Source organism: Poecilia reticulata, chromosome 13, assembly GCF_904066995.2.
Source record: "Poecilia reticulata chromosome 13, P_reticulata-male-v2, whole genome shotgun sequence".
Lineage (NCBI taxonomy): Eukaryota > Metazoa > Chordata > Actinopteri > Cyprinodontiformes > Poeciliidae > Poecilia > Poecilia reticulata.
In genome coordinates this window covers 32,128,258-32,155,660 of record NC_088842.1, presented here as the reverse complement: position 1 = coordinate 32,155,660, position 27,403 = coordinate 32,128,258, and the positions used below count along the sequence as shown (strand labels likewise).

General features: G+C 40.4%; 2 protein-coding genes and 1 non-coding gene across 8 annotated transcripts in view; 1 reads left to right on the top strand and 2 right to left on the bottom strand.

The window, feature by feature from the left end:
* map4k1 (mitogen-activated protein kinase kinase kinase kinase 1) overlaps window positions 1-13,390 on the bottom strand; it is a 51,235-nt gene extending 37,845 nt beyond the window's left edge. Inside the window, exon 1 of one of the 3 annotated variants that reach the window (XM_008426664.3) lies at window positions 13,120-13,390. In XM_008426664.3, coding sequence (XP_008424886.1) covers window positions 13,120-13,245 — 126 coding nt within the window. In that variant the 5' untranslated portion in view covers window positions 13,246-13,390. Of the gene's footprint in view, window positions 1-7,885; window positions 8,262-13,119 lie in introns of those variants that run through there. The other 2 variants (XM_008426665.3, XM_008426666.3) reach the window with 2 other exon arrangements.
* Window positions 13,391-21,692: 8,302 nt separating this feature from the next.
* Window positions 21,693-24,686, top strand: LOC145554677 (uncharacterized). 4 transcript variants are annotated; one of them, XM_081614894.1, is made up of 5 exons: window positions 21,693-22,817; window positions 22,908-23,025; window positions 23,103-23,175; window positions 23,264-24,071; window positions 24,141-24,686. In XM_081614894.1, exons 2-4 carry the CDS (start codon window positions 22,963-22,965, stop codon window positions 23,359-23,361), a joined length of 234 nt encoding a protein of 77 aa, XP_081471020.1. In that variant the 5' UTR covers window positions 21,693-22,817; window positions 22,908-22,962; the 3' UTR covers window positions 23,362-24,071; window positions 24,141-24,686. The 4 variants fall into 4 exon arrangements, with proteins under 4 accessions (XP_081471020.1, XP_081471019.1, XP_081471017.1 ...); XM_081614893.1 differs by having other exon boundaries at window positions 22,908-23,175; XM_081614891.1 differs by having other exon boundaries at window positions 21,693-23,175.
* Window positions 22,031-22,137, bottom strand: LOC145554757 (U6 spliceosomal RNA). The gene has a single exon (XR_014090749.1). It is a non-coding gene; the product is annotated as a U6 spliceosomal RNA (small nuclear RNA).
* Window positions 24,687-27,403: the final 2,717 nt, after the last annotated feature.

The following is a 27,403-nucleotide window of genomic DNA, read 5'->3' as shown; positions in this document are numbered from 1 at the left end:
GCATCCGTCTTTGAAAACACCGACTGAAAAGTGGAGCCCAACAACTTTCTCACCGGGTCTCACCACACAGTGCCGTCTTCCTGTCAGTCATGCTGCAGTTACTGTATCAAGATGTGATGCATCAGGATGCAGAGGGGGATTCTCGCTCGCTTCAGCCTCTTGAGGAAGCGCTTCCTCTGCTGAGGTTTTTTCAAACCAAACTTTGCACCTTTTTTTTTTTTACCACCTGCACTCCAAACGCCATCAATACAATCCAGAATACAAATCTGGAGGTTTTTTTTAGGCTTTTCCTGTCCTAATGAGCAGCTATTTCTATTCAGAATGAGTGAATTCCAGAGTCATTGATCACATTTTAAATGAAAACTTTATAAAATCGACAAAATGAGCAACATTTTTATTTTTGCTGCTAAATGTTTGAATAAATGGCCAAGTGATTTCTTGTTTGAAAAGATTGGAATCCAGTTAAATGGAACTAAAAATCTCTGTTTCTAACTCTAGTTATGCTTCGTTGAACAGGCTGTGATGGGTCTGTGTCCTATACAAAACATCTTTGTTACATTTTTGGCACAAAATCATTCTTGAATAAAGAGATTTCAACCTGCTCAGTTCAGCCTATTTTGAGTTGTTTTAGGGCCTCTGTCACTTTAAATCCAAATAAGTTGCTGATGGCCACGCCCCTCCAACACATGACAATGGCTGTAAACAGATGCGCAATTATACAGCCGAGCATCTTTGAAAAGCAGAAGTGGAGCCTCCTGCACAACTAACACGTATGCAGCAAGTGGATTCTGGATAGCAAGTCAACAAATAAACGCTCGTCTTTTCCAGCAGCCATTGTACAGCGCAGCACACAGCGGTAAAACCGGCTGACCAAACGTGCTGGTACCCAGATGTGGTTGCTGGGCAACGGGCTGGGTTCCGCTCGGGTTGCTAGGTAACGGGTATAACAGCTGAGTTGTAACGTTATATCCCGGTAAACGTTTATATGCGATAAATGATGCGACTCATTTTCCAGACACCAAATAAAAAACGTTAAATTATTGCCAAAAACCAGCCGGGCGTTTTTTTTTTACAAGCAGCTGAAACACAAATGATGTACAAAAAACACACAAAATGTGAACTTTGCACAATAAGAGCCCTTTAAAAACCTGATATTTTACTGTAGGTATGGTATTCTTCTCATGACGATTCATAAAAAGGAGGGCAAGGAGCACACACACACACACACACACACACACACACACACACACACACACACACACACACACACACACACACACACACACACACACACTCCCAACACAGATGCCAGTTATGGTTATTGGCAGCATTTGTCTGCAATTTGTTTGAAGTTCTCAGATTCAAAAGTTGTCTCTCTTCCTCTTTTTGGGTTAAAGATAAATCCAAACCAAAAAAATTCAAGAAAGTCTCATTCTGAAGACACACACACACACGCACGCACGCACGCACACACGCACACACACACACACACACACACACACACACACACACACACACACACACACACACACACACACACACACACACGCACCAGACCGCACTGTTTCAGCAGAAACCTGACACGGTTATTGTGTCTCTGCAGGCAGATCTTCTCGTGTTGCTTTCTCCTCCTGCATCTCACTTCTTCATTTTGCTTCTGAGGTCGTGCACACACCAGGTGCAGGCTGCAGCCGCCGCGCGGCTCTGCGCCCGAAACTGCAGCCTGCAGCGCCTTGTAGAGCAGCTTAGTAGAACAAGCCACATCAGATAAGGAGAGTCGGGTCGTCTCTGTAAGGGGAAGATCCTGACATGGCAAGACGTGAAGCTGCGCTCTGTCAAATCCGAGTCAGTTCCCAAAAGGCGGCAGGTTGGGCCGCGATTCAACGGATCGATGTTTCATACGCCGAAAATCGCGTCGTCTTCTCCCTCAAAGCAGACAGGTTTACTTACTTTACAGCAATACTGGTTCACGTAGGACTTTACCGCAATATTTTGTGGTGCTATTGAGGTAAAAATGATGACAAACTATTTATTCCTGGTTTTTGCCACAAACAATATTCTTGAAGAACATTCCTTTTTGAAATCGGCCTCTTCAGGACACAACTTACTTAAAGATTTATATCACTAAATAATCTGCATTCATCATATTTTACAATGTAATGGAAAAAATAGTAAAAAAAAAAAAAAGAAAATAGTAAAAATAACTTCATCATTAATTTATCAAGACAAAAATACGTCAAAGTTCTTAACATAATAAGAAGTTTGTCACAATAAATGATAAACGATGCGATAAATGCGCAGCCTGAACAAACTGTGCTTTAGGAGTTGGTGCAAACGAAGGGAAAACGTTCACAGCTCTTCTTCTGCTGCTGTTTAGTAGCACTGCTTCCTCCACACTGACCCCTACTGTCCAGAAAGCATCCTGCAGCGATGATATTAGAACTGTAGACCTCCATGTGGTCGTCCATAAGTACTTGTTTATTTTGCATCTTTTAATATATTTCTAATATCGTATAAAAAGGCTTAAGTGGATAAATGAAGAATGAGGCATTTTAGAAATGATTAATCGATTGATCATCAGAATAATTGATAGATTTACTGAAATAATTGAAAATAATCGTTAGTTACAGCCTTATTTCAATTCAGTTTACAGAAAACGGCAATATTCCCGAGATTTAGGAACAACAACCCTGAAAATGATCCGTCAATAAAAATGAACAGATTTTTGTCTAATCCTGATACTGAAGATTGCACTAAATTGGTACCAAAACGGTTTTCAGCTTGTTAAATCAATAAATTATCCAACTTACGTCAAGTTTAATTGTATATTAGCACATTTCAGCAACAAGGCAGTTCAAAGTGCTTTATGGCGTGAAAGCATAAAACAGTAACCAACAATAAAACGAGCAAAAAATTTTAAATTTTGTCCCATCATCAGGCAAGTATGTTGATCAATCTTCCAGTTAATCAAAAGCAAATCTAGACATGCGGGTTTTTAGCCTTGATTTCAACCGTTTACTGGAAGTTTAATAAACTTAGTAACTTTAATAAACCAGTGATATATTGTGCTGTTGCTCATTTTAACATAAAAAATGGTTGAGAAAGTGCGACTGTCAACAATCCTGACATTTTAAAATCCTGTTTACACGAAATAATCAACAAAAAAAGCAACAATTTAGTTCAACGGACGGGGAATTTATAAGTCTCAATTTGGGCCTCTGTCTCTTTAAGAACCTCCTAACCTTTCTGACATTTTCCCTTCAGCACGTCGTCGCAACAATGCTTCTCCATGATGCCGTTTAAAACAGTTAGCAGACACACTTCCACCAGGTGTTTGCTAATTGCTACTGCTAGTCTGGAGGAGCTCAGTGGAGGAGGAGCTTTCCTGTGAAGTGACGCTTTAAGGCGGAGCTTTGGGTAAATGGGCGGAGCTTTGGGTGAATGGGCAGAGCTTTGGGTAAATGGGCAAAGCTTTGGGTAAATGGGCAGAGCTTTGGGTAAATGGGCGGAGCTTTGTGTAAATGGGCGGAGCTTTGTAAGAGCAGGCGTTTCCCAGAGGATTTCTCAAACATGCAAGAGAGAGTTAAAGCAACACTCCAGGTATGTTTCTGAAGAAAGGAATAACAGAAATCCATGATATAAAGCTCAAAAAAGTCAATTTTACATTTTATCTCTCCTTTAAATCAACATTAGACTCTAATCTTCACCTCTCAACAGGAACTACAGGAAATCTCTGTTTTATTCTGCAGAGATAATTCCTAAAGATTTTCAGTCCTGAAGACATAACAATGTAACAGAGATAAAGAGAGGAAACACAAAGAAACAGGGCAGGTCACAGCCCGGCTGGTGCTCTCGTTGGCTGCATCGCTAATCTGGAAATCTAATCTGAACAAGTAAGCTAGCCAAAGCATCTGCTAATATTGAAGCAAAGCTAAAATTAGCTCAGTAAACTCCTGATCCTGCTTCAAAGATACTGACTGCTCAGACATACTCCACACCTTGCATACCTGAGCTATGTCTCGAGGAGATGACGTCAACAAAACGTAAAAATAGACGACCTGTTGCTATAAAAGGTGCACTGCAAAAACACAAAATCTAAAGTATTTTCGCTCTGGTTTCTAGTAGAAATATCTTAAACAAGATAAAACTAACTTACAGTAACTTTACAGCACAAGTAAATAATTCCTTAATATTGACGAAAAAGTACTAGTTCCACTGGCCGATTATTAGTCATTTCACGTTCAATGGCCACTACGCCGTTACCTAGCAACCGCTGTCCAGTCGAGGCCGTCTCCTAGCAACCATATGCTAGTTCTCTGGCAGATCTTTTCACTAGTAATGAAGATATTTAACACATAGGAGCTTGTGCTAAGTAAATAAATCCTTAGTATTGGTGAAAAAGTTCCACTGGCAAATTATATTTCTCCCATTTTTCAAGTGAAATAATCTGCCACTTTTTCTCCCCAACATTAGCTTGAATTAGTTATGTCTTAATTCAAGCTATTTCCAGTAGAAACGAGATAAAATGGTAATATTTTGTGTTTTTGCAGTGTGGTAGATATCATTGGTGAATTAGCGTAACATAAAACATAAATCTATAAAGTACAAGTTAATCTGGACTCGATTCGTTCCCCCAGTGTGGGATCAGATTACAGAAACTGTGACGCTGTACAACTAGTTTAGCAGGTCTATACAGTGCAGACAGACAGACACGTAGAGGAAGCTTTATGTGGTCAGAGTGTTTTCCAGCACAGAGAAATGTTGACTGGGTGCATACCATAAACTCCAGTTCCTCCAGTCAGTCAGCAGAAAACCCCACTTATCTCCAGGTCTGGTGTTTTTACTGTCAGGTACTGAAAAGCTAAAACAAGTTTTCATAACTTTTTTTTTTGTTTTTAACAGTCAACATTTTGTGTTTTATTTCAAGTGGTTTTTGAGCATTAATGTAACTTTTTCCTGTTCTAGATTAAAAGAGAGTAAGTAGGCCAGGTGAGCTGGGTAAAGTGGTACCGCAAGGGTTTCGACTTTATGAAATTGGTTGGGTTTCCATAAGCTGTTGTATAAGCAGAGTTTGTTATTTTGTCATTCATGGCGGCGATTCACGTTACTTGAATCTAAAAGTGAGAAAATAAATGAGATTTAGTGGATCTTCGTGTCGCTTTTGATGCCGTCTTCCCCAGAGTAGTGTGCGTACACAGAGATCAATGGTGTGGATTCACAGTGACCCGCTGGGTCGCGACCTGACCCGGTGCTTTACTTCACTGTAATGTCACCGTTTATTTATTATTCCTTCATCATAAAGAACCGACTGACCATCTGGTAGTCAAACTTTAATGCTCTCAGGCACCAGCAAGGATAAGCAGGTATAGACCATGATCTCAGAATCCATTCACACCAGTTCAGTCTGCTTGAATCCAACTCCAGTCCATGTGTCTAGTCAAAGCCCGGTTTGTTTGTGGAGGAGTGAATGAGTAATTGACCAAAAAAAAAGCAAACTCTGATCCGCCACCAAGTCAAACTGCAACTGTTTGGTTGCAGTTTGATTGCGTATGAGAACGCCAAGACCACTCCAAAAGCAGGAAGTGGACTGCAGCGCACGGCATTCTGGGTAAATGCAACCAGAACAGATGAGCTAGTCTAACGCTAGCTGGAGAAATGAGTCGTGGTTTTTTACCAAAGACACAAAAGGAGTCCTCCAACTGCTAAAATCTGACGCCGCTCCAAGTTTGTTTAGATTTCATGAGGAATAAAGCTGCGCTCGGTGTCTTCAGAGGTTTTTGTGTCATTCCCTTCAGTAGTTCTTGGTGCAGCGCCCCCAGAGGCGAGGAGGGGAACAGGTAGCTCAAACGGTTTGGTTTGTTTGACTCAGCATCAGTGTGAAAGAGACTCTACTTGGAACCCAAGTACCGTGTTTCCCCGATTGTAAGACATATTGGGGATTTCAGGGGGGTCGGCTAATATAAGCCGTACCCCGAAAGTATGTCTTACTTTCGGGGAAACACGGGGGTATTGCCGCCTCCCTCTCATCTAGCTGCGCGCCGCCTCCTGCCCACGTCCGCACTGTCCCCCTCTCCATACGTCACCGCGCCGTCCCCTGCACTTGTCACTGCCGCCTCCTGCTTAAAATACGGTAATACAATACTGTTCAGGTTGCTAATAAATGTTAATTTTATGGTTAAAACAAAAAATTCGACAATTTTTTTCCAATATAAGACATACCCCGAAAGTAAGACATAGTGGGGCATTTGGGGATAAAAAGAAAGTAAGACACTGTCTTACTTTTGGGCAAACACGGTAGAACCGAGTCTACCGGACCATCAGGTGTGAAAACAAACGAAGAGAACCCAAGTGGTCAGGTTGATCCCACTGTGATGTAACTTCCAACCGCCCCACAGTGAGTGAACCATCTCCATGGCGAACTGAGATTAAGACGTCATTATTGCGTCATTGCTGCAGCGGGCGTGTGTTTGTGGGGGTCACACGATGCGACGGCTGTGACGCCAACGGTGGAATCTGACTGGTTGGTTGCCTGGTTCAGGCTCAGATCAAACCGTAGGAAAGCAGTGGGGGAGTGATAACTTTCTTTGACATCACTCCTTCTGTCACTATAGAAACAGACGAGCGTGAAGATGGATTAACCTCTTAAAACGACATTACAAACTGAATCTGACTCTAAATGACGAGACGCATCTGACATAAAACCTGAACTGAAAACATCAACATGGAGGCAGAAGGATCCGTCTAACTGAGCAGGAACAGGTGCAGAAACTCCAACGAAGCTGCTCTAAAAACACTTCTTACATTTCTGATGCTTTATTAAACCAAGTTAATCACATGCACAATATCTGCGCAACATATGAGAAAGAAAAAAGTAAGAAGAGAGTATTTGGTAGGGTCAGGACTGTAACGTGGTCATTTCAATTAATTAGTTACATTTAAATTAGTTAAAAAGTTTAGTGCGGTTTTTTTTAGTGTTATTTTTAAAAACAAAGGTTCCAGGGGGAACTTTCGTATGTGTCCGTTTCTGCTACGCCCATAAATCTGATGCTCTGCTTTTGCTTCAATACGATCTGATTGGACCCTGGAAAAGACTGTTGTGTTCAAGTTGTGCTAACGGGAGTTAGCCTGTCAGCAGAGCTAATCAAGCCTAAAATAGCATCTCAATGCTAAACATGTTGCTAATGCTAACGTCCACAACCCACTTTAGAGTTTCTGAAACTCTAAAGCTCAACTTTTCTCCAATAACCTGAAGATTAAAAACAATAAATATCTTTATTATTGAGCTCATAAGTCTATTTATTCAATAATTTAGCAACAAAAAGGTTTTTTATTGAAAATGTTGCTTATTTTGTAAATACTGTTTCTGATTCAATTGTATATTATTAATTACAGACCCTGAAATTAATCTGATTAAAATATTTAGCCGAGTTCTACATTAGTAATATTATAATTATACATTTCTGGAACTGTTTACGTCCAGATTTACAGTCTGGCGTCTCCTGATGTCGGATAAAATGCGACATGACGTTCTGACTGCAGACACTTTAAAAACAATTGGTTAAGCTTTATACTTAGTTTTCCATACGGAAGTGGCACAAATCAGATATTTTTTGTATTTAAATATCAGAACTGTTTTTAATTAATTGCGATTAATTAAATAGAAACCCTGAAATTAACTTTATTTAAAATTATACTCAAGTCTCACTGCTAGTATTGAGTGATACGCAGGACATGTGAACACATGAATCTATTAGCCAAAGTTTCAAACTGAATTGTAATTTACCTCTTATTAAAGTTACACTGAAGATAGTTCATACAAGATAAATTTGCAGCCAGAGCTGGTTAACATGCATATGAATAAGCAAACACTCATGTAGTTTCTCACCAGTTCGGATGATGCAGAAGTGTTGCATTTCCAGTGTGAGCTAAGCTACACCGTGTGAAAACACGTGCAGTCCCAGTGCGCTCTGTGGCATGATGCGTTTTTCTTTGTGTCAAAGTGAAGGATGGCCAAAAAGGCAAATCTCACTTTTACAGAGCAGAACAAGGTCACCTAATCTGTTGGAGAGGAAGTCAGTTCGCTCTACAGAGAAGCAGCTTTGCATCTGCTTTGTTAAAGTCCGTTTATTTGCAGAACATGGAGAAAAACCGCCTGACAGTTAACTAACAGATGAGACTAAAACCCTGGAGGCCACACTCACTCAGCAGAAGGTATTTATAATCAAACGTATTGAAAGCTAAAAACAAAACAAACTAAATATAACACAGCTTTGACTTTTTCTCCTGTCATATTTAGAAACAGGCTATAGTTGCCTTTCTTTACAGGCATATATTTGGGCAACACAAAGATACATTAATGTTCCACACAAATTATCAGAGATTACCAAACTGTTCAGCCTGTTACCGAAAAATACATGTGATTATTCCTTATTCACTTATTTAAATACACATATATAAAGTCAAGTAACTAAGCATATTTTTAAATTAACTCTTTTTAAAAATGATTAAAGGATATATTACTTAATGAGACATTTAGGCGTAGTTCACACTAGTCGGATATTTGAGAAAAACGTTTTTATGTGTTTTGGCCTCTTCATCCACACTAAAACTAATATCAACAAAACTCCGACCAAAGTGCAGATTTCAGAAAACTTTGTGTTTTGTTTGTGTGTTTACACGGGGAAACGGAGATTTACGGCCCTGCGCCATGTTGCATTCCTAACCGGAAGTCACGGTTGCTTTCAAGCAACAAAGATAGAAAAATAAGGTGATTTTTAAATTACTTAAATACCAGAAAGGTAAATTCTGACATATTAATGTTGGTAAAGTTTAGATTTGTTGGTTTTATAGCACTGAATTATCAGAAACAAACTTTAGACATATGTTGTAGTAGATCACAGCAGCAGCTAACGTCTCCATTAGTAGCCGGTTTTGTCTGCAGGACGTCGATCTGGTGCATGACTTTATTAACACAGATGATATATTTGGACACAAACACTCTGAAAGCAGATTTAGATATAAAAACTGAAGTATAAATGCATCTGACAGGAGGATGAAGCATCAGAGTTTCCTTCATCACACTGAAGTGAGAGGAGGAAGTCTCAGAAAAACTGACTTCAAGATTAGCTCCAAATTCCTATTTCCACTGTAAAAACTGCAAAAACACTAAATATTACCAAGTATCTTACCTAGGTTCTTAAAACACTTGAATTAAGACAAATCTAACTTAAAAGTAACTTTTCAGCAATGCAGAGCTTGTTTTAAGTCAATAATTCCTAAAACAAGCAACATATTGCTGAAAAGTTACTCATAAGATAGTTGTTTTATTTCCAGCTTTTTAAGATGTTTTCACTGAAAACTAGACCAAAAGTGTTGGTAACATTTGTGGTTTTGCAGTACAAATCAGGCTTCAGGAGAAAATCCTGAAGATTAGAACCAAATCTGAGGAACAAAATCCACCCAGCTGCATCGATCAAACCAATCACACCAAAGTTTGACCGAGTTTCATCAAACGGCACACGGCTGTGAAGAACCAGAGACTTTCTGAACAGCGACGCCTGCGTTCAGTAAGAGTAATTCGATCATGGTGAACGTTTTAGCTTCAACGTTTTTGTGGAAATGAAGTGAAACTGAGGAGCTTTGGCTAAAGGTTATCACATCAACACAATCTCATGTCCACTCAGCCCAGAAACCAGGATCTGCTGCCAGAACGTTAGACGACAACAAATGAAGCTATGAAACCTGAGCTGCTGCTGATCGCTGGCAAGCTAAATTCAATCTGAGCTACTCCAACCCTTCAACGGTCAGGTTGTCATCATGCTCACACACAAGTCAAATATTTAAACCGTCTTTAAAACGGTTCTTTTCCTGCTTTTCCACCAGAGAGCAGGAGAGAATAAAAACATCAACATGTGTGGAACAAACGGTTGAAAACAGGGAAACGGTGTTCAGGCGATTGTGATGCAGATGTGCTGCTGTGATACCAGAGAATGTGCTAAAGGGAACTAATTATGCAAAATTCATATTTTGCACTTTTTTTTTAACTTCCATTTGTGTCTCAACTGCTTCTAAAAACAGCCCAAAGTTCCCATAAGTCTGAACCGGAAGAGATCTGTGGGCAGAACCATGGCAGAACCATGGCTTCCAGAGCAACAAGAAGAAAACATGAGAACAATCTTAACCGATGTGCAAGAGACAGATACATGAACAAAATGGCTGCTGTCGGGATCGACCCGTATGCGACGAAGAAGGAAAAAACGATGTGGACTCGCTGCCTCCGACCTCACACTGTGACACAGTTAGCTACCAGTGAACAGGAAGAGCCTCACCTGAAATCTAAACACGCACACAGTCAGCGTTTACATGGATTTGTAAAGGATCAACTTGTTATTAACGCTTTTTGAGTGAGTAACAAGAAGCCAAGAGCTAAATTAGCTGAGATAATTTTGGTAGTTCTGTAGCAATACAGTAAATATCACTGATATTTATCAGAGATGGGTGGAGAACTCAGAAACTGATATCAAGTAATAGTCGTAATGCACTTCTATTGCTTATAAGTTAGATGGGAACAAGGTGAGAAGCTTGTAGTTAGTCTACTGTTGTCATAGCAACTGCCTACCAAAATGGCTGTCGGTCACAAAGTTCACGGAAATGCGACGTCACACGAGAACGATTTTTATAAGTTCATGTATTTTGGTGTCTGGAAAATGAGCCGTTTTCCAGACACCAAAATACTGGAAACCAGGAAATAAACGACAACAAAAGTTAATTATGCAAACTTAACAGCAAATATCTGCATTTACTTCACTTCTCAGTTTCTCTGCAACACGATTTTGGGAGCCAACAAAGTAGGGTTGAAACGATTAATCCGATTAATCGTGATTAAATTATTATTGAAGTAATTGCCAACTAAATAAGCAACCGATTAATCGTTAACTGGAGAACACAGACTTAGAAATGGGTCATCAGTTGAAGGAACAACACACTCAGAGCAGAAGTTAAGCCAAAACCTTAGAAAAAAAAGTCTTTTGCATGTAAAATTAAAAAACAACCGGTGTCTCCTCAGGTGACACAGTTTTAGCTTTAAATTTTATTTAAAAAAATCTCCCATCAGAATCTTTTTCTATGTGATTATGAATCAGAAACCACCAGATCAGCCCTGCAGTCAGTCCAGCACAAAGTTCAACTTTTCACATTTTGATGTTCGAATTGTTTATCTGCCGACAGCAAAGAAATGCTGTTATTGCACTTCAGCCAATAAAATGTTTATTTTCTTAAATTACTGATTTATTTGCATTTTTCAACTGCAAATAAATCGTCAGAATATTAATTACTAAAATAACAGTTAGTTGCAGCCCGACAACGAGATAAGAATGTTTTTACCGACCGAGACGACTTAGTTTCTACTCGTTCAAACATTCTCATATTAACTCCACGGTTAAAAATAAAGTCATAAATAAAGACGCGGGACGTGTTGAGCTTTTTCACAGGAAAGCTAACAAACATGGCCGCCTCTTCAAGCTGCTTGTGCCACTTCCAAGCCGGCCACGCTCTGCGGAGCGCCTAACGAAGCCGCCGACCCGCCAACCAGACGAGGCGTCACGCTTCGCTCTGACGCTCCAACCTGGACGTTTAAAAACCTCCAGGATGAAGGAGCAACTTCTGCCCGGTCCGCAGCCTGGACTGCTACGTTCATCACCCCAAGAAGGCAAGACGACGACATCAATACCAACCGCACTGCAGAAACACAGCAGCTTAACAAGAATTTCCAGTACAAATATCTTGAAATAAGACTAAACTAACTTTGTAGCAAGAAATTGAAGCTTGCCTTGATTCAGTAACTCCTTAATATTGATTTTTAAAAAGTACTAGATTCACTGGCAGATTATTCCTCTTATAATGAGAATGTTTTTACTAGGATATTTCCACTAGAAACTAAACCAAAATGACTTGGTAAGATGTTGTGTTTTTACAGTGTAAGGTCCAGATTGTCCCAACATGAGATGTTCCAGGACAAATCCAGCTTATAATCTATTCCCTAATTTACTGGACCAGCATCTCCACAGACCTGAGCATCAGCTGAACATCTGCAGGACAGAAAGCAGCATCATGTTCATTTGGTAGATTTAGTCGCTTAGTTTTGGTACCAAACGTTTGGCAGCAGGAGGGATTTCTGGTAGGTGCCAAATTAAACCAACAAGCCACAGAGTGACAGATGGAAGGATAAATTTAAGAGGTTATAGAAATATGCGGCTCCAACTTCAACAATAGGAAGTGCTTCAACCAAACTAAATCCTTTAAAATCTCATCTGAGAAGAAAAGGCTTTAAGTTTAAACCTTATTTTATGAAACTGAATGTTTCGAAAGAGATCCTAAGAGAAAACATTTATCCATTCTTATTGCAATACACAATTAAGAAGCGCAGCGTTGAGTGGATTGTGTCTTTTTATATATATTTCTTCATTAATACTTTCACTTTACGTCAAACCACTTCCTCTGGCAGCTGCGCTGAACTTATGATTGTGATGAACCAGTTCAGCTGCAAACGATTCATGAGCAGCTCTGAGCTGTTCGATGTTAAAAATAAGAACTAAAACCCAGCAGGCTGCTGCTCTGGATGAACGGAGAAACGCTTCAGCGGAGGCGAAGGGCCAAACTTCACCCATACACTGCAAAAAACTGAATCTGAACCAGCACTTCTGGGGCAAATGTCTTAGCACACATGAACTAAAACAAATCTAACTCACATTTAACTTTTCAACATGATATAGGAGTTTGTTTTAAGTCAATAATTCCTTAAAATTGATGAAAAGGTTCTAGTTCCACTGGCAGATCGTCTCTTATGGGAAAAATGTCGATATTATTGGAACGAGAACTTTTTCATCAATATTACAGAATTGTGATCCTGTATCTTGCTAAAAGGTTAGTTTTGTCTTATTTCAAGTGTACTCAGATATTTGAACTAGAAACTAGAGAACAGCTGCTTCAATTCTGTGTTTTCAGTGTTAAACTGAATATTTATGATTTAAAACTTGGTGAAAATGTTTCACGAAGCCGTTAGGTGGACTTTTCTCTGTTTTTTGGCAGCCATGTTGTCAAGCAGCAGCCCAGGACTCTGACCTTGTAGACTTCTCCGTAGGTTCCCCCTCCGACGCGCAGCAGGATCTCGAAGTCGTCCTGAGGGTTCTTGGTGGAGATATCCAGAGCGGCCCGCTGATGGGAATCCATTCTGAAGTGCTGAGACATTAATAATCCCCCTTAAGGCATGTCAGAGCTGCCTCTCACACACTCGCTGTCATCCACATCAGAGGAGGTAGGCTGCTGAGTCTGACTCGTTTTGGGTTCAACCGCCGCCGCGCACACACACACCTTCCTGTTTGTTTCTCAGCCTGCAGCAGCAGCAGCAGATCCTCTGTCACTCCCTCCCTCCGCCCATCACACCTTCCTCTGTTCTCTACAGCATTTCTGCTGCTCATTTGCATAATCCCATGTTGCTTCCTGTTCAGCGTGTGTGTGTGATACATACTGGCTGTCAGAGAAAAATGTTAGCAGAGCTCACTCTGGATTAGCTTGCAGCTAAATCATCAGAGTTTAGAGAAACACATGAGAACACGCCATGAACACGTCTGGGTTTCTGCACATGTGTGGCGTGAAAATGATTAACTGCAGTTTGGGGTTTTTTCAGTGCAAGTTTCAGTCTGAGCTTAACACCCACTGAACTGTGTGTGTGTGTGTGTGTGTGTGTGTGTGTGTGTGTGTGTGAGCTGCAGCGCTGCAGAAAGAGTCACTCATGCTTGGAGCTCCCTTCTCTGCTTCCTGTTCATATCCTGTTCAAACCAAGGGCACCCATTACATCCTGTTAACAAGTAAAAATTACTTCATCTTGATCAAAAGTTTGTTTCATTGTGTGAATATTTTTTATTGTGCAGTTTCGAAAATATTTTATTTGTGTTACATTTTTAATACAACTTGAGTTTGTCTCTAAAAAATAAAGTTAATTTGAATAAAACCGTCTTGACTGGAAGGACTGAGTTTGATGCACTGCAAAAACACGATATCTTGCCAAGTATTTTTGGTCTAGTTTGTAGTGCGAATATATCAGGACACTTCAAATAACACAAAACAAACTTACAAGTAACTTTTTAGGAAACTTGATTTAAGTCAAAAATGTCTTAATATTGATAAAATAGTTCTAGGTCCACTGGCAGATCATTTCACTTAAAACATTTTTCCCATGTTATAATGTCAATTTATTTCTGCAGCACATAAAAACAACAGATATCGACCAAAGGGCTGCACAATTAAATGTAATAAAGCTAATTATACAACCCTACATCATTGAAAAGCTGAAGTGGAACCAACAGGGATGCAGCAACGGCTTTAAGGATGCCAAGTCAACAACAAAACACTTGTCTCTTCCAGCAGCCATTGTACAGCGCAAACGTGCTGGAGCTCAGCCTGGGTTGCTCGGTAACGGTCGGGGCTTCACTGTGGTTGCTAGGTAATCTGGGGTTGCTAGGTAACGGGTGGGGCTTCACTGGGATTGCTAGGTAACAGGCGGGGCTTCACCATGGTTGCTAGGTAACGGGTGGGGCTTCACTGGGATTGCTAGGTAACAGGCGGGGCTTCACCATGGTTGCTAGGTAACGGGCTGGGCTTCACTGGGGTTGCTAGGTAGCGACCTGTTCTTCTCTGGGGTTGCTAGGTAACAGGCAGTGCCTGCTGATTTACAACTTTACATTCCAACGGTTTTTGAAACGCTTCATATTACACACACCAAAAATATTAACTTATTGCCAAAAATATTGCTGGGTGTTTCTTTTTTTAGTGCTTGGGGTGTAATCTGAGTCTCTACTGCATCTGCATCTACTGCAGTAATGTTCGTACTCTTAAGGTACGAACATTAAGAGTTCGTACCTTGGAAACAGACAGAAGAAGGGAGGGAAGGTTCACACACACTGCAACACTGATATCTTGCGCTCATGTTTCCCTGTTCTCTCCTGCTTCAGTTCAATAATCATCATGCTTGTCCTGACTGACATGAAGTCTCAGCTAACGCTAACTCTGCACGCCGGCTAGCGGTGGCGTCCCGAAGCACGAAACGCCGGTTTAGGCCTGGACAATATATCAATTGCAATATATATATAATGTGATAGACACATGATCAATACCAGAGTAGATAATGTCAGGAAGAATATTCAACAGTTTCACTGAACTCCGCACAGCATTCTGGGAGATGTAGGCAGAGGAAAGACTTTAGCTGCTCAACCTCTCACGACTAGCTGAGCTAGGATGGTGGAATCAACCAACTCACTCTCTCCTTGGTTACCTAGCAACTCACTCACTCTTTGGTTGCCTAGCAACGGCCTGTTGAGTAAGTTGCACAGCAGCAGTTTCAGGTTTCACCAGTGTGCCTTTAACTGCTTAGAAATAAACAACAGTATGGAGAGAAAACCAGATAAAACAGCAAAGGACACGCCGCCGGTTTGGCAGAACTTCAGATACCTGTAACAAAAAAAACAACAACAAATAATTAACAATATTGACATAAAACGCTCATATGTGATCAGCTTTACTCAGATTTTTGCTCGTATTCCAGACAAAAATAGCGACGGCTCATATTTAAAAGGTTTTCTGTTGATTTGTTTTTATGTTGAGGTTTCGCTGTGCTCCGATAAATGCTGCGTTTAACGTTTTGACCTTCAGCACATTTATTTCCATTTCTGACGGTCAGTTCTCAGGTTTATGGCTGCATCAGATGCAGATTGGTCTGTTACTGCTTTTGGCAGACCACGACAACGTTCACAAAGCAGCTACATAAAAATGAACCCTCCTGCTTACATGACATATGAAGCAGCAAAACCTGGTGATTAACCTTTAAACCGGTGGCACTGAGATGTTAAAACGACTGAGTCGGAATTAAATCAGTGGGCCCATTAAAGGTTAAGAAATCAAGCAAATCAAACAAGGCCAACATCTGTGTGGTTTTCTGTAGAGAACAATATCAGCATCACCGTTTGACATTTATCATCGCAGGGCAAACAGCCTACAGGCGCAGTTATGCTCCTCCACTCACACCCACATGTGACAGACACATAAAACAGGCCAGTCAACCACAAATAACTGCCTCAACCGCAACCGAGACAGGAACGGGCGACTGAAGAGGTTTCTAAAGGAAATCAACGTTGTAAATAACAAAAGGATGAGAAGCAGGTTGTAGACCTGAGTTCATCTGGAAACCGGCCGCTGACCGCTCTGCAGGGAGCTGCTGGAGCGAGCAGCCGGCCAACATCTGGGCCAAAACGATTTTATCTGTTTTTATCATTTTTGTTTTCAGAACATTTAGCGATATAAATCTGACTAGGTCAGGTCAGGCCTGCTGGAAACGGCACAAGCCTAAAAACTGCTGATCACTACAAAAGGCTAATTGGCGTCAGCCTCCGAGCTGCAGGTGTAGCCGATTAAACGTCCAATTAAACGTCTGCCACTGCAACAGTGGTGATTTCATTTCTAAAGAGAGAAAGTTGTCCAAACCAAGCATTAGATCTGGTGTTGTAACACTTCCACACTGATAAATGACGCCGTCCTTTCTGAGCTCTTCTAGTTTACTTCCTGTTGTCATTCAGGTTATATTTAGACGAACGATCCTCGGTTCAAAATGTCTGCCAGTAATCAGGCCGGACTCTGACAAGATTAATTAATCTCATTCTTACAAAAAAATGTGGTGTTTTGTATTTTTCAGATACATAGTTCCATTTCAAAGCAAAATTAAATAACTGTCTTCAGCTTTTATGAAGATGCAGTATATATCAAACATGATGTAAAATTTGTACTTCACTTCGTAGCTGTTTCTGGCGTCTTGAAATTGGTCTCTGTCTCTTTAAGAACGTCATACCCTACCCAGGTGTCTGCTAATAGCTGCTGCCGCTAGTCTGGAGGAGCTGGGGGGAGGAGGGGGGGCAGCTTGGCTGGGCACTGAAGCTTCAAGGTGGAGCTTTGCAGGAACAGGGGTGAAGGCACCCCAAATGGTTTCCATGGAAACTGAAGGATTTCTCAAGTTTTCTCAGGTACGTTTTTAATAAGAGATTATAACTAGGAGCTGAGACTTTAACGGGTTAATTTTGATTAATTACGTAGATTTTAATATGTGCATTTTTTTTTTAAAGCAATTAATCGTGGGGGTTTTTTAACATACAAAAACTCTGAGCAGAACCTTTGTGTTTATGTGTTTCTGGTACGCCCGTAAATCTGATGCACAAGCGACATCCGCTAACAACAGCGATGGCTGACGAAGCTGCTGGGGATCAATATCAGCTTCAAAACCCAATCTGATTGGACGCTGCAAAAGACTACTGTTGTGTTCAAGTTGTGCTAAAAGGAGTTAGCCTATTAGCAATGCAATTCAAACCTAAAATAGCATCTCAATGCTAACATGTAGCAGCACCACAGACGCTAACGCTGATGTTAGCATCAACAGTCCACATTTCTACCAACGTTCCATAAATAACATATAAAAACTATAAATTTTTAATCGAGTCCCACGTCTCATTAAAACATGACAAAAAGGTCAAAAAAGGTGACTTCATAATATTTCACCTCTGATTGTAGTTAATTTATGAAAGGAGATGATTTTTGCAGATTGTTTTTCTTAAAAAGGCAGTTTGGAAATTATTTATTTTATCTTTGCTTTATTTTAATGCTACTACATTTTAGTTTAAGGATCTGTTTTGCTAATCTGTCTTTTTTTCTTCAGTTCTGAACAACAGTTGGACGTACTGCACTAATTAAAAGGTTAAAGTTGTTGCCTGAAACATTGTCGCCTAACGATGCAAACAAGCGAGCTGTTCTGGTTTTCAGGTGGGCTTGACTGTAAACCCACCTTGAAGACATAAGGCTGAGCTGTAGGTGTTAGAAAGACGAAACCACAGACCCACTCCTCAGTTTTATTCTCACTTCAGTCTATGAAAAACCTACACACAATGACCTGTGCCTACGGTTTCACTGTAAAAGGACATTTCTGCATATAGAGAAACAAAATAAAAACAAATCAGTAGGAGAACAATTAAGTTTTGACAGTTTAACAGGTGGCATATGAAATGTGTGTGGGCCTACAACCTCCAAACACCTGCAGGGAAGCAAAGGTGATGGATAATCCAGCTTTGAGCGAATGCTAACTGCTGCTTGTTCCTGGTCTTTCTTTCAGTTTCACAGGCAGCAAGAGTCTTAAATCTACTATAACTGGTCAAAGAAGATTCAGAAACTCTCCTTAATCTGCTGGACTTCATCAGATAAACCCAAATGGAAACTTTATTTTAGCCTGTGGTTTGTTGCATTTATTATTCGGCAGCTAGAATGTATAATATGAGCGTTTAGCTGTAATCAGTAAGCAGTGGATGAGCCAAGTATGTCTTGTTATGATGATGAGTATTTATTAAAAGCAGCAGGCCTCTCTGGTAGATAACGGCGTCTGAGTTATCTGAGTAAAAATCTGCCTGTGTTGAGCGTTTTGACTCAGACTGAACTGGGCCCCCAGTCACATGGCTGAAGGTGGAAAATAAAAAGTGACTGGAGTTATTTTAAAGGGTGGAAACAGAAAGATAAAGGTTGTTTTGAAGGGTGTTAGGTCAGCTATTTAAACCCATGTTTGTATCTGGGCCTTAACCCTTCACACGCCGAGCTGGGTTTCTCAAAATTCACACCTCTGACCCACTGCTTGACACACACACACACACACACACACACACACACACACACACACACACACACACACACACACACACACACACACACACACACAATAAAATAGACCTGCTGTGCCATTTCAGGCATACACTGAAAAAAAGCACACCGATGATCCAACTTTTAAAAAGTTAATTTAATTTGTTACAAGTATTAAATATATTAAGTTGATTAAGTTGGGGCTGCACAGTGGTGCAGTTGGTAGAGCCTTGCAGTAAGAAGGTTCTGGGTTCGATTCCCGGTCTTTCTGCACGGAGTTTGCATGTTCTCCCTGTGCATGGTGGGTTTTCTCCAGGTACTCCGGTTTCCTCCCACAGTCCAAAAACATGACTGTCAGGTTAATTGGCCTCTCCAAATTGTCCCTAAGTGTGAGTGTGTGTGTGCATGGTTGTGTGTCTCTGTGTTGCCCTGCGACAGACTGGCGACCTGTCCAGGTGACCCCGCCTCTCACCCTGAACGTTAGCTGGAGAGGCACCAGCACCTCCTGACCCCACTGAGGGCAAGGGTGCAGGAAAATGGATGGATGGATGGAAGTTGTCAAGTTAAACAAACATAAATAAATTAAGTTTGACAAACTACATGAATCAAATAAGCTCCATTCCCCTTTTTGCAGTGTATAGAGAAGCTGGTTACCTACAAGGAAACGTGAAGATGCATCATAGTAAACCGATTGTGAATGATTATCAACCATTTTAATAATTTGCGTGTAGGACTGGGCAATATTGCTGAAAAACATTTCACACTATAAACATTTCATACGCCTAGATATTGATCAGTTTTTGTTTTAATCATCCAAAATACTGCCGAACTGGTGATGTGACCTTTCCTCTTTTAACCACATTTCCTTTTGAGCTGCTGTTCTCATTTTTCACTCAACCCCAATATTGTTTTATTTTTAAGCGGTTTATGGTTCGGTGGCGAAACCTGAAGCTGCCCACATCTGCCCGTGTGATTGAGGACATCTATCAATTATTCCGATAATTAATCAAATAAAAAAATAAAATAAAATATTGGCAAACACTGCCGTCACAACAGTATTAACAGAACACATAAACTCCAGTTTTTCGTTTATGTGTTCATCTTCAGTCAGTTTAATAGACTGAAGATTTGTGTTTTTCTAGCCATTTATAGCATTTGTGTCCTTGTTAGCGACGGATCTTTGGTAACTGTCACAGTTTCACAGGTTTTCTTTAACTTGCCATCCGTAGCCTCGCTGCCGTGGTAGAACAAACCAGTTAATTAAATGAAACCTGGAGATGTAAGTTTTATTAATTTAGCACAAAGGGTAAAATAACGCAGAAAAACCTTTGAAGATCAACTCAAAATCACTTCTTTTTTTTCTTGCGCTCTCTGTTAGCTACTTAGCTACACAGGCTAGTTGCCATAGCAACTGTGACCATGACAGTGATAAATGTTCCGTATTCTACAAATGTGTATGTGTAATAATAAAGATATAGTGCCCGAGTGCTTTATATAGTAGGCTGACCCAGTCTACTGTATAAACTACTGACCCAGTCTACCATATAAACTACTGACCCAGTCTACTGTATAAACTACTGACCCAGTCTACTATATAAACTACTGACCCAGTCTACTATATAAACTACTGACCCAGTCTACCATATAAACTACTGACCCAGTCTACTATATAAACTACTGACCCAGTCTACTATATAAACTACTGACCCAGTCTACCATATAAACTACTGACCCAGTCTACTGTATAAACTACTGACCCAGTCTACTATATAAACTACTGACCCAGTCTACTATATAAACTACTGACCCAGTCTACCATATAAACTACTGACCCAGTCTACTATATAAACTACTGACCCAGTCTACTATATAAACTACTGACCCAGTCTACTATATAAACTACTGACCCAGTCTACCATATAAACTACTGACCCAGTCTACTGTATAAACTACTGACCCAGTCTACTATATAAACTACTGACCCAGTCTACCATATAAACTACTGACCCAGTCTACCATATAAACTACTGACCCAGTCTACTGTATAAACTACTGACCCAGTCTACTATATAAACTACTGACCCAGTCTACTATATAAACTACTGACCCAGTCTACTATATAAACTACTGACCCAGTCTACTATATAAACTACTGACCCAGTCTACTATATAAACTACTGACCCAGTCTACCATATAAACTACTGACCCAGTCTACCGTATAAACTACGGACCCAGTCTACTATATAAACTACTGACCCAGTCTACTATATAAACTACTGACCCAGTCTACCATATAAACTACTGACCCAGTCTACTGTATAAACTACTGACCCAGTCTACCATATAAACTACTGACCCAGTCTACCATATAAACTACTGACCCAGTCTACCATATAAACTACTGACCCAGTCTACTGTATAAACTACTGACCCAGTCTACTATATAAACTACTGACCCAGTCTACTGTATAAACTACTGACCCAGTCTACTATATAAACTACTGACCCAGTCTACCATATAAACTACTGACCCAGTCTACTATATAAACTACTGACCCAGTCTACTATATAAACTACTGACCCAGTCTACCATATAAACTACTGACCCAGTCTACTGTATAAACTACTGACCCAGTCTACTATATAAACTACTGACCCAGTCTACTATATAAACTACTGACCCAGTCTACCATATAAACTACTGACCCAGTCTACTGTATAAACTACTGACCCAGTCTACTATATAAACTACTGACCCAGTCTACTATATAAACTACTGACCCAGTCTACTATATAAACTACTGACCCAGTCTACTGTATAAACTACTGACCCAGTCTACTATATAAACTACTGACCCAGTCTACTATATAAACTACTGACCCAGTCTACTATATAAACTACTGACCCAGTCTACTATATAAACTACTGACCCAGTCTACTATATAAACTACTGACCCAGTCTACCATATAAACTACTGACCCAGTCTACTATATAAACTACTGACCCAGCCTACTATATATACGCAACACCAAAACCACGGTGTTGGTGATATTGTGCCCAACTGCTTTCTGGGTAATACACACTAACCGACACGCTGCTATTGTTTTACTATTAAGCGTTTAATACTCTTTAATCACATATCTCATATCTCTGTTTCGGGAATTTTCTCGGGTCTCTGGAGCAGATTTTTGAGCCCGCCCCCTCGTGACGTTTTTCCGGTGAACACCGGAAGCAGGGGATCTTTCCCGGAAATCGCCGCTGTTTCGTGGAAAATAGTTCCTAGAACGTAAATAAATAGTTATCAAAAATGAAAAGTGAGGAACGCTTCACGAGTTTGCGTGTCATCCTTGCGCAGGGGACCATGCTAATCTTCTCTGTATCGTTCCAATTTTAGTATACGTCCTAGTAAACCAGGACATTTCAGACACGTAACAGACAATTATTTATAGTCCTAAGATTGCACCACTGTTTTCACTCACGGTTTCTTTGACCTTTAGAATATACTTACTGGGTTACAGATCGGAGACGATCAACACTAGAATATGTGTGTTTGGACCGGACGGTTAGATATTTGTTTCGTTGACCCAGGTTCCTTCTGTTTTTGTGTTTGCTTTTTAAAAACTCGTTTGTTCCAATTTGGAGACTCAAGCTTGAGCCACCCAATCAGAAGCCTGGCTTGTTCCAATTCACGGAAAACGTTCGGCCGCAGTCGGGTTTCATCGGACATGTCGTCTGTCACCCTGTTAACAAAAAAACAATTGTAGGATTTCATTTTTTCCGCATTTAATGAGCCAAGTAACGGTTTCGTAGCACAAAACAGAAATGCGATGCTTTGCTCGCGTATAAGTTAAATGAGTGTTTAGAACAGGACGAAGCGAGTTTTAATGGCGCTTTTAAGGGGTTTAAATAAACCCTAAACTCTGAAAGTCGACGAGTTTAACCTGATTTTTTATTGCCTGGCTATTTTTCAATTAAAATGCGGGAAGGGATGGAGGGATGAGGCTATGAGGGTGAAGTGCTGTGGTCCAGCCTCCCACTTACACTGTTCTGTTTTTATAATTTCTCCAGTTTCATCGTTGAGCTAATTCAACATGGCTGTGAGTTGAAATTCATTATAACATTGACTGGGATGCTGTCATTATTTTTATGTTGATGCCATTATTTCTATTATTATCCAATGTTTTTAGTCAGAACATTGAAAACTCCACCAGGCTCCCAATGGGACCCTGATGGGACCCTCCAATGAGGCTGGGGTCCCAGCAGGGATCCTACAGGCCCAAAGCAGCGGAGGAGGTGGAGACAGAGGTGAGGAACCATGTCGTTTGAGAGGGGGGGACGCCTCCAACCCCACCCTGGTCCTCACCAGGTCTGCTGTCCTACAGTGTCCGCCTCAACACGCCCCCAGCCAGAAAAGCCAAAGGATGCTTGGTTGTCAGATGGTTGAGGATTTCACAGGTAACTGATGTGAAAAAGACAACCTGTCCTACAGAAGTGAGCCTCCAGGAGGGGCTTTTCAGCGTTTCCCCTTCCCGCTTCGTCCCAGGTGAGCTCATCGGGTTCGAGTACCTGCACCAGCAGAGCGGCCGTGTGATTGAGGACGTCAGCATGGATCCTGTCACTCCAGCTGCCTCCTTGGTGTGAACTCAGGCCCTGCAAGCTGGCTGGACGCCGGTCGCCGGTCGCCTGGTGGAGGCCGTTTGCAGCCGGCTCTGCTGCCTGCAGCCTGCAGCCACTCGCGTCAGAGGGACCCTGAGGACCAGGCGGTCCCTCGTCCACGCAGACTGCCTGGCCAGCCTGCGGCTGATGGCTCAGACCAGTGGTGTCAAACTCATTTTTATTTTGGGCCGAATCAAAAATCTGAATATTCTTAAAGGGCCGGTTGCACCAGAATCTTTTGATAAAACCAATAAAACTGTTAAAACATCAATAAATAGCTGTTCCTCCAGGATTTGTGATTATTTTAGTGTTTATTTTTGCAATCAAAATGACAGATTTTGTGGTGAATATTAAGAAATATTTGTAATTGTTATTTTTTTTACAGTATTTACGCTAATGTGTGATGTTAAATGTGATTCTCTCACTCGCTGTATCAGTTACGGATTCAATGTTTTTGACCAATTTTGAGAAAATTAGCAGTAAAATCAGAACAAAAATGTGGACATTTTTTGATTTTGTGTGATTTTTGCAGATTTGTGAAAAACTGGAAGGACTTATTGATGTAATTTGGAGTCCAGAGGGCCACATAAAAAGCTGCGGCGGGCCAGATTTGGCCCCCGGGCCTTGAGTTTGACACCTGTGGCTCAGACCATGATACAGCTGTTCGAGTTGAACCAGCGAATCACCTCGCAGTGGTGAGAGCCGTCAGCTTCTCATTTCCTGAAGGTCAAAGGTCTGACGCCGGTCTGTCTTTGTGTCTGCAGCTTCGACCGACAGAAGACGCAGTGGGAGATGACCAGGTGGTTCCCTCCTCCCTGCTCCAGCTGCCTCTGAACAGCCACTGCTTCCCTCAAAGGAGCCGTCCTTCGGTCCAGGTGGGGCAGGGAAAGCCCTTTGAATCCCACCTCCCTGAGGAGCCGCCTGGGCCCAACGTGATCGGTCTCCTCCTCCCGCTCCGGTTGCTCCTCCGGCCCTGGCTCCAGCTTCCACTCCTCCTCCTCCAGGTCTGCCCAGGACCACGGCGAACAGGAGGAGGAAGGCGGCTGAGGCTGGTCTCCACTCTGGACCATTGGGATCGGTGGTGTGTCGTCCTGACTGTCTGGTTTTCAGCCTGATCTTCAGCCAGTCGGTTGAATTATAGTTTGTTTAATCTATAAAGTAGATTAAACAAATAATCTTACATTATTACATTACTATAATGTAAGAAATGCCTTTGAAAGCAAGAGAAAGTTTACACAGACTCGTGAAAATGTAAATGTCACATTTAAACTTAATGGCAAAAGCAAACAAAATTACAGTATGCAATGAGATATTTTTTGTGTTTTTTTTGGTGTGTTTTCTTTATAAAGAATTTAAATTCTTCCCACAGCCGTTTTCAGGTTCCTGGCAGTGGAACCAAAACTTTTATATACTTTACTGCTGTTCGTCTTTTGTTTTGTTTGCTTTTGTTTATATATAACTTTGTTTATTCTTCTATTACTCTGCATTCAATAAAGTCAATAAACTACAATCACTACAAATAAAATGCATTATTATTGTTGTTATTGTTACTTTTTCAATTCTTTTGGGCTCAAATTTATTCACGCTTATTATCTTTAAAAATACTTTAATAAATGTAATAAAAGCTTATTAAGGTAAAGCTAATTACTCCTTCCAGTAAAAGTCTCCGGATAGATGTGGTTCTACTTATTACAAAAGATTAGTTATCAAAAGACAAATATTTTCTGCTTTAAAAAACAAACATGAAGCAAATTATATAACCCCCGAAAGTTAAACATCAAGAAATAAGTAATTTTTAATACTTTAATACAATAACCTGCTGGCCTCTAGTGGTGATAACAGCTAACTGCAGGTATGAACTTCTAGTTATGGAAATATATTTGTGTTGTTACTATAGATATATAGTAACCTGCACGGACTAAAGCAGATCTGAACAGTTATTTTTATTAAATATGGTTGTTCTTCCCACGTGAACGAAGGGAATAACGTTCCTACTAAAAACAATCCAGATTTTCCGCTTAGACTTTGGAAAATATCCCGAAGCTCATTTCCTACATTTACCCCAAAGTACTCACATTCTCTGAAGTACAAATACTTACATGAACAGATATTATAGTAATAGTAAAAGTACAGGTTGGACTGTTTTACTCAAGTACAGTAAAAAAAAAAGAAAACAAAATTACTTTCTATAAGTCTAAAATACCTAAAAGGTTCTAGTCATTTCTTTTGCTGACAACATGCACTGTGTTGGTGTAGGAATATTAAAAATACTTATTCTGTGTAGTTTTCCTTTAAACAAATCTCAGTCAGAATCATTCGTCACTAATCGCTACTGGAGCCAAAAACATGGAAGGATTTTTAAAAATACGGCTACAGGTGGAGAATATCTGCGTCTGAATGTGTTCCTCTGTTTGTGATGTCACTCAGGTTCATGTCGTCTTTCTCATGCTGTGCTTTGGTTGTGTATGGAGAGCCATTTCAGCCTAAATTAAATAAATAATTGAATTCTTTATTCTTAATTATAGTTGTTTATTTATTTATTTTATAGGGCTGCACAGTGGCGCAGTTGGTAGAGCTGTTGCCTTGCAGCAAGAAGGTTCTGGGTTCGATTCCCAGTCTTTCTGCATGGAGTCTCCATGTTCTCCCTGTGCATGGTGGGTTTTCTCCAGGTACTCCGGTTTCCTCCCACAGTCCAACAACATGACTGTCAGGTTAACTGGCCTCTCCAAATTGTCCCTATGTGTGAGTGTGTGTGTGTGTGCATGGTTACAGCCACTTATAGTACAATAAAAACAACCAGTATAAAAGGGACAATATTCATTATTACAAAATAAGAGGATGTGTATTTGCAAAAACAATAGATAAACAAAAATAAATGAAAAAACAATGGAAAAAGAAAATCAAACTCTAAAAGAACAGCAGGGTGCAGCGACAACTGCAACAAAATAAAACAACAAAAATTACCAAACGCCTATTAAATCCTTGAAATAAAAACCATGCAGTTAAAAAATTTACAACGCCTACCTGCAGCGTCGATCAACCGCACGCCCAGGTAGAGCAATCGTCAGCTCAAAACATGAAGTGTGGCCCTATATAAAAACACCACAAACACTAACTTAGTATAATCAAATTAAAAGAGTTTTGTCTTTACAACAAACACAAACCTGATCTCAAACGCGTGGGCCAACACACCTGGGGAGCGACCCCTGGTGGTTCCACATGTTACAGCATGGTTGTGTGTCTGTGTTGACCTGCGACAGATTGGTGACCTGTCCAGGCGACCTGTCCAGGTGACCCCGCCTCTCACCCGGAACGTTAGCTGGAGAGGCACCAGCAGCCCTCCTGACCCCACTGAGGGACAAGGGTGTAATAAGATGGATATTTATTTTATACGTATTCATTTTACTTATTTATTTATTTAATTTTGGCTGAAATGGCTCTCCATAGCTGTCGAGCACATTTCTAAACACTTTTCTGTAACTTGCTCCCAGGTGAATCCTGAGATGAATTAAGTGTTTTGAGGAAGACTGTGGCTTTTGTAGGTTTTTTTTTTTTTTTTTTGTTGCTATTTGTACGAATTGTTTTGAGAAATGCACTTACTGTTTTGCAAATGCCGGAAATGAAAATAAGAGAAATGCGCCAGACCGTTTTAACTGTTGGTACACGCTGGACCAGCAGGGGGAGCCAAAACACAAGGATTCGTGTCTCCCGGCGCCACTTTGTCTGTTTCGCTGTAAATGTGAATTTTGCGTTAATTTGTTTGTTTGGATGTTGGAGAGGAAATTTTAAGAGCTGCTGAAATCTTATGACATTATATTGATATTTTTGTCACTTCCAGATTTTTTCTTTCTTTCATAAATTTACTTAACATTTTTCTCTATTTTCAGTATTTATTTATTATGCTTTTGTCTTTTTACTCGTTTATTAAATCATTGTTGCAGGTATTTTTTTATGTTTCATTCACTATTCTATTGTTAATTAAGTTAATGTTTTGCTAATAATTTATTTATTTTTTCATTAATATTTG

Coding starts and splice junctions, on each gene's coding strand:
- LOC145554677 (XM_081614893.1), top strand. CDS start 22,950: ATGGGACCCTCCAATGAGGCTGGGGTCCCAGCAGGGATCCTACAGGCC. Junction 23,176..23,263: donor GATGGTTGAGGATTTCACAG/GTAACTGATGTG, acceptor GCTTCGTCCCAG/GTGAGCTCATCGGGTTCGAG.